The sequence below is a fragment of the Neopsephotus bourkii genome, unplaced genomic scaffold, assembly GCF_033783945.1.
Source record: "Neopsephotus bourkii isolate Nb327-2 ecotype Australia unplaced genomic scaffold, CSIRO-AGI_Nbou_v1 NB_1768, whole genome shotgun sequence".
In the NCBI taxonomy this organism is placed as follows: Eukaryota; Metazoa; Chordata; class Aves; order Psittaciformes; family Psittacidae; genus Neopsephotus; species Neopsephotus bourkii.
This window is the reverse complement of record NW_026902242.1, coordinates 12,354,137-12,372,500: the sequence shown is the minus strand read 5'-3', so window position 1 is coordinate 12,372,500 and position 18,364 is coordinate 12,354,137. Positions and strand designations below refer to the sequence as shown.

The 18,364-nt window shown below is 41.2% G+C and overlaps 1 protein-coding gene across 1 annotated transcript in view; it reads right to left on the bottom strand.

Annotated features, from left to right (window-relative positions):
* Nucleotides 1–16,881, bottom strand: part of NEK7 (NIMA related kinase 7) — a 66,350-nt gene extending 49,469 nt beyond the window's left edge. The window contains exons 1-2 of the mRNA XM_061378963.1: nucleotides 16,787–16,881; nucleotides 3,945–4,029 (exon numbers count right to left, since the gene is read on the bottom strand). Of these exons, the coding sequence (XP_061234947.1) occupies nucleotides 3,945–4,001 (57 nt within the window). The 5' untranslated portion in view covers nucleotides 4,002–4,029; nucleotides 16,787–16,881. The remainder of the gene's footprint in view (nucleotides 1–3,944; nucleotides 4,030–16,786) is intronic.
* Between the last annotated feature and the right edge of the window lie 1,483 nt (nucleotides 16,882–18,364).

Genomic DNA, 18,364 nt, shown 5'->3' with positions numbered 1-18,364 from the left:
TCATTAATTGTGGTATGAAGAGCTCATTTATATGGCAACCAATAGAAGACAATCTTCAACAGAAACCATAATACTTATTTTCAGATTTTTAGTTTTAGTCTCAGGAAAGACACAGCAGTTAGTCCAAGGCATTCATGGTTAATTTCTAAGACTATGCCTGAGTAGCTCCAGCTTAGCCAGAGCTCTCAAGATATGTCCTAATTCAGCGTTTTTCCAAAACTTTCTACTTGTATGCAATAGCCATCACCATTGAAATTTCAATCTTCAAAAGCATCTAATGCCCCATAAAGCCTTAATGAACTTCAGTACTGACCTAAGGCAGCACCCAAAAAGACAGCACATTTCACAAATCTGTTAGAGACCATTGAAGAAGCCAGTAAAGTCTATTCACCAAAACATTCTATCTTAGAATGAGTGAAGTGTGCAGCGAACATTGGTTTCTTCAGTGACCAAGCCTCCCAAGGATCTGTCCTTGCCCTCTCCTACTGCAAGCTCCTCCTAATGAAGCATTGCTCCATTACTACATGCCAGTGAACTACACTGAGTCAAAGACTGATGGGGATTTTAAGAGAGAAAACTCAAAGAATAATGTGTTTAGTCTTTAATTATTCACAGATTCGGTTCAAACGCAGCCAAACAAATAGCTGAATTGCAGCAATTCAGAGATTCTAATAAGCAGTTAAGAGTGGAGTGAGGCAGGTTTTCCCTAATTGGGCTTTTCTGCTGAAGAAATCACACCACACATTCTTAAAAATGTTTAACCAGGCTCCTTCTGTGAAGATTCCTGACCTATAAAACTAAGTGCAATCAGTTTGAGCGCACTAAGCAGATTAATAGCCAGCTATAAAATGAGAAACAGTAACAGAAAAATTATTTTCTCAGAGAAAATACAAGCAAAATCCCAAAGGAAACTGCACTATTCGATACATGTAATGTAGCAATACAGGTTTTTTACAATCCTAAGTTATCCAAGACAACCAGCTCAAAATACAACTGCAAAGCCTTGCAGATGATTCTCTTAGTTTTCCACCCTGGCACTCAGTACTATCATCCGAAGGCTAGAGATAAAGAACTTAATGGGAAATACAACCCTCAAGACAGAGAATCATGATTTTAAGATTACCTATTACAACACAGGAAAAAGATCTATATAATACCATGGAAGAATCTCCTTGAAAAGTTATTGGTCAGTCACCCTCAAAAAGAAAGCTAGACATTTTTAGGAAAAGCATTTGAATGAAGCAAACCAAAATACTTCACTATAGTAAGTCTATTGTGTGCACACTGAATACCACACAAGGCTCTGACCTCTTGTTTTGAGGGGAACTAGAAAACACAAAGCAGAATAACAATGTTGAGCAGACATATGCATTGTCTTCTGTATAAGAAGAGACTTGATAAACTGGTGTTCTTTAGCTTAGGAGAAAAACAAGAAACAACTAACTGTAAGAGATACATGCTGCCTTTAGCTTATGGTTTATCAGGTCTAGTAACAGCCACAGTTTTGTCTGTTCAGATGCTAAAGCGCTTCCCTTCTGCTCTTCAGGAAGTTCTAGAATTTAAAGTCTACTGTATCAGACTATTAATCCATACTTTCCTACCTTCTTGCAGAATCCTTTTTGCAAGAGGTTTGCAAGTACTTGGTATCTGCACTTTCAACATGTCCTTGTGATGTTATGAAGTATGGTGTTTTGACTTTTATACGTAACAGGCTACAACAGAGCTTTCAGGCGCTTAATTCCACATAGAAAATGAACTTCTAATAGCACAAAGTTTAGTTAGAGGCCAGTAATTAGCAGTGGACCTCAACAGTTAAGACTGGGTCCAAACCTGCTCAACACTTTATTAATGATCTGGATGACAGGTCAAAGTGCACCCACAGGAAGACTGCTAATGCAAACCTGAGGGGAATGGCTGATGCTCCAAAGAGTAGTGCTGCCATCCAGAGGGACTCCAACAGGCTGGAGAAACAGGTGCAAGAACTTAATGCAGTTCAACCAGAAAACAAAACAAAGCTCAGAACCTGGGCAGCAATAACCCCATGCACCAGTGTATATTCTTGGTGCTCACCTTCTCAAAAACAGCTTTACGAACCAGATCCCTGGGGGTCGTGGTGAACACCAAGTTGAACATGGGCCAGCAATGTGCCCTTGTGGCAAAGGCAGCAACTGGTGTCCTGCATTAGTAGTGTTGCCAGCAGGTGGGGGGAAGCATTCCTTCCCCTCTGCTCAGCTCTAGCTGGACCATGCCTGGAGTGCTGTGTCCAAACAGACAGCATCAATGTCATAAACATCACTAAACAACTATTTTAGTATTCCTCTGGTAATACATCAGAGCATGCTTAGTCCCCCTGAAATGCAAACCAGTCAATATTCTGATGCAGGTCCAGCTCAAGATCCACAAACTGAAAAACTTTCATCCCAAGAATCAGATCACAAACATCACGCTTTGTGCTGTTAACACATATAACCTTGATTGCAAAAAATAACGAAACAACACAGATTATGAAAATGCTTGACAGTTAACCAAAGCTGAGAATAAACATTAGTTTCTTCTTGTGTAGAAAGTGCACAGTTGATTACAGCAGTATTGCTTTTAGGTCTGACCTTAGTTTACCAGAGAGGAAAATGGATATCTGTAGATGAGCCACAGTACTTGGAACAGTAAAACTAGAATCCTATTTTATTATTATGAATTCAAAAACTGAATTTGTAGGTTAGAGTAATATTCTTAAAATTGAATCAGAGCTCAAAAAGTGGATTCTGTCCATCAAAAACAGGTATCCAAATACTCCAGAGATAAATGAGGAAATATGAAACTTGTTTGTAGTCAGCAAACAGCAAACAGAAAGGCTTCCCAGAAATACAGAAACCTTGATCAGCTGTGCTCTATGTTCTCTTTAGTCAGGAAAAAAAAACCAAACAACCCTATAATAACAATGGGGACCCTTTATGATATTCAGAATATGAATTAAGTATTTTTACTTAAAAATTTGTTTAAAAATTACAGATTATTTTCTCAACATATCTGTATGCATAGTTATACATTCATCTTAAGTTTAACTGGTTTGCATTGGTATAAATGCAATTAAATCCATATTTTTTGTCATCACAATGCTATGATTAGACACACTGGAGCTAAGGAAAGCTGGTTATTGTAATTTTGCTAAATTTCACAAGCTATAAGAACTCACCTCAGTCTTTGCAAAATAAAGAGCACAAAACACCTTATCACCTATGTCGTTAACAACCACAAAATTCAGGTTCCAGCTTTTACCTTGGAATGGTCAGCACAATAAATATTTTTAGGGTATAAAGAATTACCTTCTAAAAATGTCAAAAAGCAGTATCAGAATATTAACTCTTTTCAGATAAACCTCTATCTTTTTTTCCACACCATTAGCACATATTTAAAGATTAAATTCCTTATGCCTCCTCTTTCTAAGAGAGCTACAGCTACTGGGAGTTTCTCTTGCCTGGTTTTAACAGGTAATGGTATTAATTCATAGAGTATCACTGTCAGGAGGTGTAAGAGAAAATCATAGAATGGTTTGGGTTGGAAAGGAACTTAAGAAATCATCTAGTTCCAATCCCCCGCATGAAGGTTAACAGTCTGAAATAAATATGGTATTTCTGACACAATTGGGAAACATACAGTGTTTAACAGCTCACCATTTCTTAGGAAAACAACTGCCTTCATCTTTGCTTCCTACTCCCACTCCCAATTCCAAACCCTCAAAGTTAGTGAAGCAGTAGGAAGCAAAAAAGAAAAGTAATTATTCACTACAAAATATAGGACTGACATACAATTAATTTCCAGATCACCAGAAAACATTCTACATTTACAGCTTTTGTCCCCACAAGAAATAATGTTTTCTACTTTCCCTCATTTTCAATTTAAGAAATGATAGCATCAACTGTTGAGTAACTTTAAAATAAACATACCTGTGGCTGAAATGGTGGAGCAGTTGGCCCCTGCATGCCTTGTGACTGTTCATCCATTCTGTCACGTAAAAGCACCCCTTATGTCCTGGAAAGAGAAATATGGTCATTACACTGTAATTCAATCTGTGTTTATGATGAGCGAACATAAGCAGAACTGAAGAATTAGCTTTCTCATTTGCATGCTTCAGTCCATGAACATTTATTGAAGCCCTGCAATTTTTTGGGAAAGTTTTCTTATGTTTACCTGTTGCATAAAATGAAACAAATCACTATACATACCTGATCTCCTTATTAAAAGATGAGCATTAAACTACTTGAGCCAGACAAATAGTTCTGTCTGATGAAAGCTGCATCACCCCATTATTCTTTTATTCTATTACAAACCACTTGTTTAACTACACAGATGCCTCCTGGCCAGTACCTCTGACTAACAGGAAATAACAGATCAGAAGAACTGTAACTGCTGCATGCATACTGTTTATGTTGCATTAATTTAACTGTAGATTTCAGGGAGTATGCAACAGCAGTTCCATCTAAACAGAAACACTTCCTACTTTCTGACAAGCTAGCTAAGACAGCTTTGAGATAACCATGTTAGGTAGACAGCATCTATTCCCAATTATGAAACTCTCATACCCCATCAGTAAGATTGGAGGAGACATGCCTGACAAGTTGGCAATATGGAGACACAAAGCTTTGACCAATAAAAATGGCTGCAAAACATGCCAAATCATTACTAGAAAGAACTGGAGACACTAAAATGCAAATGTTTACAAGGCTTTTTTCTCAACTAAGTGAATTCTTTCTCCAGCTACATGAGATGTTGTTGATAGGGAGCAGGTGAAGCACCCAGTTTTATTGGTGCCTATAAGGGCCATTTCTGTTCAGATGAAGACAACAGAAAATACACCAGCACCTTTGAATGCAAACAAACAAAAACTTTTCTAACCTTTTAAATACTTTTTATTTGTATAAACACTATCACCAGCAAAGCAGCAAACCTTAAAAATCATTTTCAAAGCCCATTTCAAAATACTTACGAAACTAACAAACAGCTCGTGTTCACTCTTGTCATTCTTTCAGCATCACTGTGATAACATGATTAATAGATAAAATAATCACAAAGCAGCTTTGCAAAGTTCCTCAATATACTGTCCTAGTGTACTAAGCAGTGGACTGGATAAACAAAACAAGTTATTAGCAACCTGCTTTCATTTCCCCATTTAAAGCTGCCACTCCATGCCATTTCAGTACCAGTAACTATACCTAACACCGGCTACAACGTCCTCCAGAGTGACTAAGGGTCCTCACAGCTTTGCCTTCCTACCCTTAATACAGCTGTATAAAGCATACAGTTTGGGACTTTCTGTTGTGTCCCGAGTATTAATCCAAAGATAAAAGAGATTAAAACAGACCCAAAAAAACAATTTCAGGCAGGTCAAGGGGAAGAAAAACAAAAACAAACAAACAAAAAAAGATAAAACACAAAACACAAAAAACAAACTAAACAAACAATTATCTCACTGAGGTGAGAGGCAGAGAAGAAGAGGTAGGAATTCCAAAGATTTCTGTCAGAACAAGCATGGTGAGAAAGGGTGAAACAGCTGGCAGAAACATGAAGCACACCACTGGCTAAGCAACCTGTTAGCCAGCCCTAGGACACCAACACTGACACTTCTTCCAAGTTCTGTAACATCTCCCATATAACCTCCCCACCAAGGGAAGAAATCATAACACACTAGCACTACTGGAATTAAACTGTTGTCACAAAACTGCACCTAAGTTCTCCAGCTAGATTCACAGGGGTTTATGCAATTTCAACAAATTCTGGGGAAGGAACACATGGAAACCTTGTGGGATGTTACCACAGAACCATGAAATGGTCTGGGTTGGAATGGACCTTAGAGATCATCTAGTTCCACCCTCCCTGCCACGGGCAAGAGACACCTACTAGACCAGGCTGCTCCAAGCCCTGTCCAACCTGGCCTTGAACACTGCGAGGGATGGAGCACCCACAGCTTCCAGAGGCACCCTGTGATGCCTCTAGATGAGGCCCCACCATCCTCATAGGGAAGAACTTCTGCCTAATATTTAATCTAAATCCACCTTCTTTCAGCTTAAAGCCATCCCCCCTTGTCCTATCACTATATCTTCTCCTAGTTTCTTGCTATAGAAATCCACCACTGACAGAATGTTTTCTGATGTGTTATTTTGAAGAGGCTTTGTAAGAATTTTATTTTTGATAGCATCAATATTTCTACTGAAAATTTTAGTGTGTTTTACTAATAGTCTTGGCCACATAATGCACCAATAGATAATTCCATTGTCACAAACACTTGGTTCAAAATGCCCAGGCAAAAGAAGTAAATATAAAACTTCATCCTCCATTGCAGATATTTATCCAAGATTAATGAAATGTTTAGTTGATGCATATTGATTCAGAGGAACCATACGACCCATTTATCTTGTCTGAATGGTCAGAAGCACTGACCGAAAGTATTTGAGAATATGGGGGGGGGGGGGGAATGTTAAATCTGGGGAAAGATTAGAAAGGGAAGAAGTCCTATTATTACCACTGCCAGTGGCTCTGCTCTCTGTGGAGGTTCATTTGTTACTGAACAGGTAACAACTAGTATTTACCATAGGAAGCACAGATTTATTAACTTGTGGATTTGTTGTTTTTGCAGAGGAAAGGCAAAGATCGGTATTTTCTGCCCATATATGGAAATTCTTTTATTTTTTAAACTTGATTTTGTCTTTGAAGACTGCATGATAGATTCACATTTTAGAGTAATGTGGCTTTTTGATCATACCAAAAGCCAAGGATGCAAAATGGATCATTTGTACTGTTTGTCAACGTAAACAAGAATTGGACTTTGCTGCTGTTTTCACAGCAAGGCATGACTTTCACCTTGATAATAAACTCCAGAGGTCAACACATCATGGCATAATATTTATCATTTAAAATTTAAGTTGAGACAACTACTATTACACTTCCAAAGATGGTTTTCAAGTTCTAACGTATGGTGAAAAGACACTAAAAATACTGACAGAGTCATGACTTGTTTAAGCTTGAAAAGCAAATACAAAACACATCTAAATGTGACACGTCTACCACTTCTTCAAACAAGCAATTCATGACCTCCTCCTGCAAATCAAACACTATGATATATACTGGTTTGTGGAAAACAGGCATATCAGATGAAGTGAGAGGCAAGTCAGCTACACCATCCCACCCAAAACCTCCAGACTGCCAAACATACCTAATGTGTTTAAATACTCTCACACTGATCATGTAGGAGGAAAGGCCTCTCTGCCTTTACCACACCATGTGCAAAGACAGGAACAGTGAAAGACTCTCACTTATCTTGCAAAGATGATTTTCATCATTTTGGTGATGCAAATCATTTGGATTCAGACCACCCTGTACACAATAGCAATCACATTAGCACAAACATACCCTCTAAATCTTATACTCCAGTTATGGTTGCTAACACTTTGCAGGCACAGGAAGACTTCTGGTTAACTACTAGTATGTTATATCTTTGTCTTTTTCAGTTGATTGAAACAATAGGTGGCACTTACACATAAAGGATGCAGGATGAAGTGTCTGGGGATACAGACAACATGACCAATTTCTCAATTGAAACTGAAATTGCACAGCAACTCTTCTAACTGACACTATTTACTCCACACACCAAGTCCACGAGATAGCAAAAGGGTGTGAAGTCCTTAGTAGTAAGTTAGACTATAAAACTGCAACTGCCTGAACTGCACTCATCTTTCCAGGTGGCTTCCACGAGCCTGCCAGAAGATAGTTGGGACTACCCACGACTCCTCATGAAATCAGAAGACCTATTCCTGAACAGGAGCCAAAGCTCATCACTCTCGTGCCATTTCATTTTAAAATAGAATTTTTTTTAAAGAAAAGAAAGATACCTGGGAAAAACTTGAAATCCTTAGGACACTTAAAGTCTTGCAACTAAGTCTTAATAAACACGATCAAATTATTTCAGGAGGAAAAGCTTAAATGCGCTATCAAATAACATGAAACATACTTTTTAAACACTAGTTTCCTAACTCAAAAGTCCATAAACCATTCATATTGAAATGCATTTCATGGTATTCAGGGAATAATGCTATTGTTTTAAGAGATGGTAGTTCAATAACAACAAAAAAAAATACAAAGCCTTCCTGTAGAGAACATCATTAATAGTCTTAATGATACGTGGTTTCCATTAACTACATGCTACACACTAGTTTGCTAATTTTGGACCTTAAGTGAGAGCATTCAATAATCAATGTCAAAGGAGGCACAGCTATTCTAAGAAGTATACAGTTAAAAGAATATTCAGTGTTACAGTTCTGCTCAGTCTGAAATCCCAGTCTTCTTTTCTACGAACTACAGATGCAACTACTCTACATAATATCTAACTCAGAGTACACCATTCACAATGTGCTGATGAGGCACACCATCACTTCAGTTATTCTTCACAAACAAAAGAATGTACTATGTTTACTTCTGGATTGCACTGTTCATTAAGGAAGGTATTTTTAATTTTTACTTTAACTATTATTTTAGTTAGGTTACAGCCAAAGCTTTCCATAGACAGCTATCCGTTTAACACTCCACACACTCCTTACTTTTTGGTGTCAGGTATCTTAACACATTCTTCAGTATCTAACACTGACTTAAAATGACAAATTTTAAACCCATAAACTTTCAATTATCTTTACTAATTAAAGATAAGAATCATCCTCATCTGAGGAAGAACCACATATATTAATACTAATTTCCATATAAGCATACAGGCTAAAGGAATATTCCCATTTGCTTATATCACAAGTTAACTCTCCGCTACCCAAAAGCGCAAACTAAACCTAGGGAGAACAGTCAAACAATCACCCTGGTTGAAAATTAAAAATAAATAAATAAATAGATAAATAAATAATTAAAAAAAAAAAAAAAAACAAAAAATAAAATAAAGCAGCTGTGCTCTGGAAGCAAGGGTTTAGATTTATAAATGCCTTACTGAATACCCAAAACAATTACTCAACCCACCATACCACTGTTAATCCCAGCAGTTAATGCCCAAGCATGCTGGTCTGATTCCACCTCAGCTCTCCATCACCTGGAGAGCCAGACTGACACAACTACAACTCTCAGCTCATAGATCTAAGCCACGCACCTTTTGGGAAGAGACAAGCTTCAGATCCAGCATTAACAGCTTGGCCCTTAAGCTTGATGTGAGCAGATTAAGAAACAGCCAACCTACAGGTTTATGAAACATAACCCCTTAACAGTCATTCTTTACCTCTTTAAGGTTGGCTTCTTGGAGGGAACTGGCTTGCTGGTCAAACCTGGCCTGCACTGTGTCAGGTCACCAGCACTGATCAGCCCTGTTCAGCATTTAGGGTGCAGGCTGCAAATTTTCAAAGTGATTTTAAAAGCAGAGGCTCATGACACACACAGGGAAGATCCTGGATGAAGCAAGAGAATATCAGCAGCTGTAAACCGAGCATCCCAACTTATCATTCATGTTACATTCAATGACAGCACAGCTAAGGTTTTCCAGAGAAACGGGAGGTCATGTCAATAAGGAAAGCCTATTTGGAATCCAAACCTATCATAACACTTTAACATTAAAATGTAATTTTTTCCCTGGTGCTCTGCATAAACCATTAGGAGAAACATGTGGGGTTTGATGTTGTAATAGAAACATTTTACTTGGAAAATGAAAGTCACTTCAGTTTCATAAATATTATTTTTAGTGCATTCCTGAAGACTGGGAAATATTTAGAAAACAGCCCACATACAGTACCCCAAAAGCAGCTCTCAGAATGCTGAGATGTCCAAAGCCTTTCCGTACTTCCTGTACATGCATAAATCCAAAAAGCACAAGAAAACTAATGCTCCTAGCAGTTCACCTAAAACTCTGCTCTCTTACTTCGGACTGATTTTGTTGCAGTTTCCTCCCACCCCAGATTGCAACTTTAAAGATGCAAGTTGTAGTTTAAGTGCTAAAATACATTTCAAAAAGTTAACAATCCAACTTTATGCCACTTCTATTCCAAACTCAACATTTAATATGGGTGTATTTAACACAAATGGAATCCTAACTGGGAAAGAATTCCAACTAACAGGAATGACAGCACATACATAGTATCTTTTCAGTAAATTATTCCTGACTAGCACAGACCAATAAAATCAGATCTGGTTAAACACACTCACATTACAGTGCCATCCATTCATAAAGTTACACACTCCAAGACAGCATTAAAAATGACGAAATAATGCTGAAACACTTCAAATATTTAAAAACAATAGCTAATCAATGCCTTTCCATTAGCCAACAGGATCTGTGACTGGTCATGCTCCTGCCCAGCTCACATTGCCTATTCCTCAAAAATACTAAACAAGAAATTACAAGAAATATACAATCAACAGTATAATGTTGTTAATGAAATACTACACTGAGTTACTTAATTTAGTGTACTGCAGTGTTGTTGGTTATTTAAACTACTCACTCATTCAAAGAGCAAATGTTTAATATATGCCAAACAATTACCACACTAGCTCTTTTTTCGCACTCTGTAAATAGCTAAGTTAGATGTATCCATTAATAAAGTAGAACACATCTTTGTTGACACTCACTTGAACTCTGCCAAGACAATCAAGACCTTAACTGGCAAAGGATAAGCCAAACTCAAGACTAGAATACTGAATTAATCATTAGCACAGTAAAATATGTCACTTATCCCAATTAGTATACACACATACATATGCACACTGTATACAGATACATAATACTGTATAAAGATACACACACATATACATGTGTCTATGCGTAGAGTATGCATATATACTTACATGTGTGTACACACAGAGTATTTACTATTAGCTGACAGTGGTAAAAATGAAGTATTTGCTTCACATTGTAAAAAAAAATAAAAATAAATCCTGAAAATGTGGGGAAATAAAAAAATAAAAATCCTCATTTGTAGAATTCTCTGCAGAAGCACCCACATCAGAAAAAAATGCTTTCAAAGCACTGAAAGCAAGTGAAAATAGATGCATATACAGAAGTAGGATTAGCCTTAATTTTAGAAGCAGTTTCTAAAAGCCTTTGATGTTTTAATACACTACCAGATCCATACTCCCCATGGGATGGCAGGACAGCCATTCCCTCTGCAGTGACCCCCTTGACATGGACAAGACAAATTCTCAGCACTCGTTAATCTACAAAACGCCATCATCTATCTGTATGGAAATAACTAATGCTGAATTTTTCAACTAACTTAGGTCCAAATTCCATACTCATCGATGGCCCAGTCAAAGAAGCCAAAACACATACAGACAGTAGCTAAGCTGGGTTAAAAGTTGGTTTTAACAAGAGCAGAAGTAACCATACACAAATAAAAAATATACTTCTACAAACAAAGTAGGGGAATACACCAAGAGATCACACACAAGTTTCTCATCCATTCATCCCTATTTTTCAGGCATATTTTCATTCCAACCCTGAAAAAACATGTGCCAGTCACTGTCATTCCCCAGCTACTAAGAGCTGGGTCTCTATCAGTGCTGTCTTGACTAGAAGATGGCAGCCCAAGCGCTCCTGCTTTAAAAGTCCGCTTCCCTTTCTCTTCATTCACTTGCACAATTTAAGAAGTTACATTCTGTTTACTTCTCCGTACCCATTTCAGTTATGTCACTCAAGTAAATAGCTTATCTTGCAAGGTGCTCCCAAAGGGTTGTACATGCACTGACTTGCCCTTTTGGGAGCCATTTCTTTGTTATTTCATACAAACTGAAGAAACAGGAAGTGAAACTGCTCAAGTAACAGGCTTCTTTGTTTTCACTTCTGTTCTGGAAAGAAACTTGATAATCCACTTCTTCATACTGAATTGCCAGTTGTAAATCTACACAGGTGGATCATGATCATGTCACAGAAATAGGCTCTGCAGGGAATTAAGTATTGTATCTAACAATTAAGAAAGCAAATCCTCAGCCCACACCACGCTCTGATTTACTCCTGCTTCTGTAAGGATGTGGTTCTAAGGCAACATAAACCAATTACGTGATGCTGCTGCTTCCCCTGCCTTCAACCATACTTTCCAGACCCTCTTGCTTCCGGTGGGGCTCCTCTGGCCACTCAGACTCCTGGTAAGCTAACCAAAAGCAAATGAAAACTGACCTTTTCTTCCAGTTCAGTTCTGCAAATTGTTCCACTGCAGTGATAAGAGCAGATGGTAAAAGACAGAAGGAAGGACATAGCTGGGGGTAAAGCAGCCTAATGTAAATCAGTTAAATCTATTGTCAAATTATATCAGTAACATGAAGTTATATAAGCCAGCTGAATAGCTCAGTGACACCAAAGGTCTGGCTTTCTCTCCCTTTGTCTGTCAGATGATCCCGCATAGCCACCTTGAACTCTTCAGACTTTTTGCTGAGTTGATTTAATCCCCTAATGCAGCCAGGTTCGTGTTCTGCAAGCACTGAGCTCAATCAGTGTGTACTGGAGAGTGCCAGAGGAAAATTAAGTAGAGGAAGTTCAAAGATGGGAAATGTAGGAAGGGGACTGCAGAAGAAACAGAACACCTCCCTTCTGGCAGAAGCACCACACTAGTACATTAGCTCACCACGTTTCATTTTAGTTCCCCCTTAGGTAGGGATGCTGACAAGTACTTAAATTCAAAATAGCTATGACAGAAAGGCAAGAGCCAGCATAGAAAGAAGGCAATTTATTCAACACCAAGCCAAGAGTTTCATCAACAAAATACCGTATGGGAAAGTAGAAATAGGAAACAAAATAAATGGAAAAAGGTAAAAAAAAGCAATTATTTTCAGAGAAAGCAAGCCGACACATTATTTGGAAACCCTTAAAACCCCAAAAGTTTGCAACTCCAGTACACAGAGAAGGAGAAGACCTTTTCTTACTGACGGGAAAGTTAAATACATCTGTAAAAATAAATTACTCATAAAGAGATATTGCAGTGATTCACTAAAAGTGTAAACAGGACTTAACACAGCTTCACACAGGAATTAAAAAATCAGGACAAATTAAAAACCAGACAAACATATTGTTGGCAGGCACACGGGGAAAACCACCTAACTGGGAAGGCTGGCCGCATGCAACTGTGCCACAACCATGGCTGGTAACACCCACATTGCTACAGGTGAAGTAGTACACGTTTAACAATAAATTACACATAATCCTTAAAGAAATGTCTAAATAATCTCAGAAACAAAGGCAAGACAATACCTGGTGATATCATACTGTAGGTGCTAGATGCACATTCACAAGCTGAGAGAAAATACATACATATCTGCAGTACGTAGTTTAAAAATCTGTGCTACTCCGAAAATAATGAAATCAATTAAGTACTACATAGAATCAGAAAAGAAACACCACCCATATTTAACAGGCTTTCTGTGATCCTCTGACTAGCATTACCTTTGAATCCCAAAACCATGCATGACAGTAGCAAGTAAACCAGGATCCCTGAGTCCAGAAGCAAAGCAGCTAGCAGTCAACACACTTGCTTCAGAAGCAGGCCAACATTCAAGCTCACAGCTGTTTCTATGTTTTACATTAAACCACCACTGGATGAAATATGCACAATCCAGTCCTGGTTTTGGAGTACCCTCGATGACTAGCTGTACATTAAGTGCTCTGTTTGCAGACTGCTTGTTATTCTTCTTCTGAAGGCCTACTTATCTCCATGAACTTCCCAAGCACCTACCTAACACAGAGTTCTGAATTTCAGTCAGGGCAAGCACTGGATGTTCACTGCTGCAAAGACAACTCCTTTTTTGGATCTGCTTTCAGATGAGGATGAAAAGGGTACAGAAGAAGGGCCTCTACAGGACAGAATGCTGTGCGTTTTCCCACCACAAGTTTTTACTCATTGTAGAATTAACTTTAAGTTCACCTATGGTATTTTTGCCTTCCAGCTTTCAAGGAAACAGTAACTTAGTGAATTCTATACACTGACAACAGGATATTAAAATGAACTGAAAAAGTCTGGTTCATCAACACTTCACAGCACCTAACTCAAACCTCTCCCAAAGATTTCACAACTGAACTGCAGTTATGTTTCACATGCCAGACACAAACACATAGAACTACCTTCAGAGAAGCAACTCATTATAATAACAGTGCTTCTGTTCTTTTTAAACTAACCTGACAGGAAGAATTCTTTCAATAATTACCGAAAAGGAAACAGGTTGTGATGCTGTACTTCTTTCTAGGGCTGAGTTCCTTCCCATGTGGCCATGAGGGGTCAAATGGTGATAAATACAGCAAATCAGTGCCCTAAAGGATGCCCTTATCACCACTTTGGTATTCTGGTCAGTTATTTTCAACTCTGTTGCAAAGCACATGGAATGTAGCTAAGCTGAGCAAATTCTCTGGAAATTAGTCAGTTAACTCCCATGACTATCCATAGTATAAACCTGCATAAGATAATCCTGCCCTCCCAAGTACTGCTTCTCTGGAATCAGGAGGGGTTTTTGGATAAGCTCCAAATAATCAAAAGAATTCCCTTGGAGGCAGAAGTTACTGCAGTTTGACTTTTCCCACGAGACTTTCCAAGGTAACATGAACTCAACCATTCTGCACAGATGTTTGGAACAATGTCAAACTTCAGACAGCAACAAGGCATCAATGATGATACAACTGAACACAGGGCAGTATAAATGATGGATACCATATTAAGTTTACTATATGGGGGGTGGGGGGGGAGGGTGTGCATGCACGAAGGAACTGCCTCACCCAATTGTCTGTGTGAACAAATATACTGGACTGGCCACATTTCGTCCAACTGAGCTCAACTCTGTGGCACAAAAAAGAAAGGGTGGGTTATATGGCTCTATCTTACAACTCAAAAGATACCATAGGTCACCATAAAATAAAGAACTGACTTCTTGTACTGTGTTTGTCATTTGAGTTTCTCAGGCGCTCACAGATCTTTAGATGAACTCTAAAATGTTACATTTTTTTCTTCCTTGGAAACAAGTTTCTATGGTGGGGTCAAGATTCTACTTGTCTAATTCTTACAGACCCTGGAAGACACTGTGATAAGTCAATCATAAGGATTTTTAGTTGGCTGGGGTTCTGTGATTTGTTCTCAATTACTTTTCAATTCTAATGACTAACTGGCATATTGAATACAAGATACCTATGATACCTCCTAGACAGTCTTGAAAATTAAATATTTGTATATTTCATTCTTCCTCATTTAGCAGAGCTGCAAACATCCACTTTGCACCTAACCATCCAAAGTACCTACCTTGTAGATTAACATACCATTCACTGTAATTTCTGCATCTCAAGCTTGGAATACAACTTTATACAGGAAACATATCCAGCTCATTTAGCAGAATCACTATGCATGTGTGATCCTTCCTGAGAAGTGATGCTGCCATTGCAATCTGAGAAAACAGTGCTATCACCTCAAAGGTGACAAGAGTTTGTCATTCACTTAGTGCAAGAAGTGAACCAAATACTTGTGTGGTTTAACGCACAGACCCCTCAATGTCTTTGATCAGAATCAGGTTTAACATCCTAAGTAGTTTTACCATTCAAGAAGCAATACTCCTGACAAAAGGCACAGCAAAACAAAGCACATTCCAGCTGAGGAACAATATTCCGAACTTCTGAATTCTAAAGCCAAACAGCTATAGTTCTCATGGGCACAAAGTGGAATTCCGGGCCTGCACTAGTACAACCGGTGAAACGTAAATAGACAAGAGGGGGGTAGACGAGCTCAATAGATAGAGACTGCTCCACTTCCAGCTTTTCCCTCTAGGCCGCAGCTCCTCGCAGCCTCGCAGAGCCACTGGCAATGTCACCATCTGGGAGCCTCACCAACCGATGAGAGGAGGCTGGTAACCCTGGCACCTGCAAGAGGGACCCTCAGGACCAGGCACCCCTGCTCTCAGACTGCCCGGGCGCTGCCGGTGCCCCGGCGGCTCACTCAGCCGAGGGTGCTTCCCGGACAGGAGGCAGAGGGGCAGAACTATGGGCTCCCGCCTGGGACGGGGCAATATGGACTCACGCCACAGGGCCGCGGCTCCCAGTGACGACGCTGTTTTTACTGAGCACTGTGTGAAACCCTCCAGACGGGGCTTTCCCCCTGCGCTACCTGGGTGAGCATCGCTGACACCGAGCTCCAGGTGAGAGGAGGGCAGAGAAACCTACATGGAACTTCTGGAAATGAGGAAAACATCGCGGAAAAAATCTCCGCTTGCGGTATGAACTTGAAAAGCCTAGCCGGGGCAGAGACACTGCGGCCAGGCCGCAAGCAGTCTGAGTCGCGCCGAGGTGGCCGGGCCGCTGCCACCGGGCAGAGTCCCCAGCCGCCCGCTCGTCTCTCGACACAGCCAACCTTGCTCCGCAGCGGGGTCAGCCGCCACCGGCAGAACCGCCACAGCAGCCCTCCGGAACCGCACTATACCGCCCCGTGCCGCCTGTGCGGCCCGCCCTGCCCCTGCGGCCGCAGGGGAGATAGCAATACGCCGTGCAAAGCTCAGTCACCGCCGCGGGGCCTGATGCCGCCATCCCGCCCCCCCCTCCCCCCCGCTGTAAAAGTTTCTCGCTCCCAGACCCGCACCGCTCCCTCCCCCTGCAGCGGGCGGAGCGGCAGCTCCCGCGCCCAATGGTGCTACGGGCGAGACCCACAGTAACCAGTGGGAAGACGCGGGAGGCGGGACCCCCAGCAGCTGCCTGCACGGAGCAGAAGGGGAAGCGCTTCCACGGGCCGGGGCACAGCCACCGGGACCCCCGTTCCGGCCCCGCACCGCGCCCGCACAGTAGCCCTGCCACCGCTCCGCTCACCGAGAAGCCTGGCTCCGTCTTCTCTTGGCACAAGAGCCCGGAACCGGTCTCCTCTCCTCCCCGGCTTCTGAGGTGCCAAGGGCCGGCACCGGGGCGCCACTGGCCGCGGGTGCCTAACGGGGTTCCTAGCGGATGTCTCTGGTACCCGCAGCGCCACCGAACTCCTCTCTACCTCCTGCTGGGCCCGTAAACATCCCGGCATCCCCGAGGAGGGAGGCGGGGCGGTCACCGGGCCCCGCCTCGCACCGCTGCTACCCCTTCCCGGCCGGCGGCTGGGGGTCCGATGCCGGCAAGTGGCTCCTTTCCAGCGGGACCAGCCCGAGGGACTGGGGTGCCGGCGGAAGTTTCGGTCCGGCGTCGGGCAGCAGGGTCCCCGCCAAGCCGCGCTCCGCCCCGCGCTGCCGAGTAGCCTCGTTCCTCGGGGTGCGCAGCACGGCTCTGACCAGAAGCGGCAGCGCTCTGGTCGGGAGCTCGGCTGGCAGCCAGCGGCAGGAGCGCCGGCCAGCGTTCTCTGCCTTGGGGTGCGCGGGGGAATGTGCAGCGAGCTTGAAAACTATTCGGCTTGTGTTTTAAAATGGGCCACTCGTCTGATACGTGTTTATATTGTTGAGCACTGATGGGGGCCTCCATCTGCACCGGTACTGCGGTAGTACATCAGTTGCGGAAAGCGCAGAGCCCTCCTGGCAAAGCCCGTAGAAGGGCCAGGAAAAGTAAAATCTCAGGCCGCTGGAAACCAGGGACTGGCTCGCTTGCAGTTCGGTGAGCAGCACAGGTGTAAGGTTTTGACCCACTGTGCTTTGGAAAACAGGGTGTCAAACAACATCCTTTCCATTTTGTATGTAAACTATGATAATCAACAAGACATTGGTGAGTATATCAGCTGGAAGTGACCTAAACACCGTTTTGCTATACTGGGAGAAATAAAAGTGACAGGAACGTCTACTTTTGCAACAGCACAGGATTTAAGTAGATTAAAAAATACCGAATTCCAAAATACTACTCTTTTTCAGATTCCTGAAAGTTTAGCCTGCTTCGGGATGAGGAAATTCCCTTCACAGAACAGAGATCCCAAGAGCCAACAGTAGGTGAGGAGTGTGAAAGCTGACCACAATTTCCCCCGTGGGGTTATGGATTACTGTGGCTTTTAATGTGGACTATTACAAATGGCTTCTTCCTCAGGGGTGGAAACCTGTAAAAGAGATCCCTATCACTTCAGTGAGATAACATTGTTTAAAGTAATTTAAAACTACCTTGAGTCAGATAGAAGTTATTTTTTCCAAAGCCAAGTCTCACAAGGGTTGGGTAGGGTTTTTTGCTTGTTTTCCCTTGTAACAAGTAAAGTTATACTTGATTTAAGTGTTTTGCAGAATAAATAGGAAGTGGGCCAGCGTGTCTGAGAAAAGTCCGTTTACCTACTTCTGCACAAAATTGTACTGTCTGCTTTTGAGGCAAACTTGGATAAACTTTGATAAATCTTCAGGGTATTCACTGATACAAAGCCTAACAAAGCTTGAAAGGAATTAAATTTTGGTGGTTCTCATTTATCTGACATTAGCACACTTACTAATAATTCTGCCC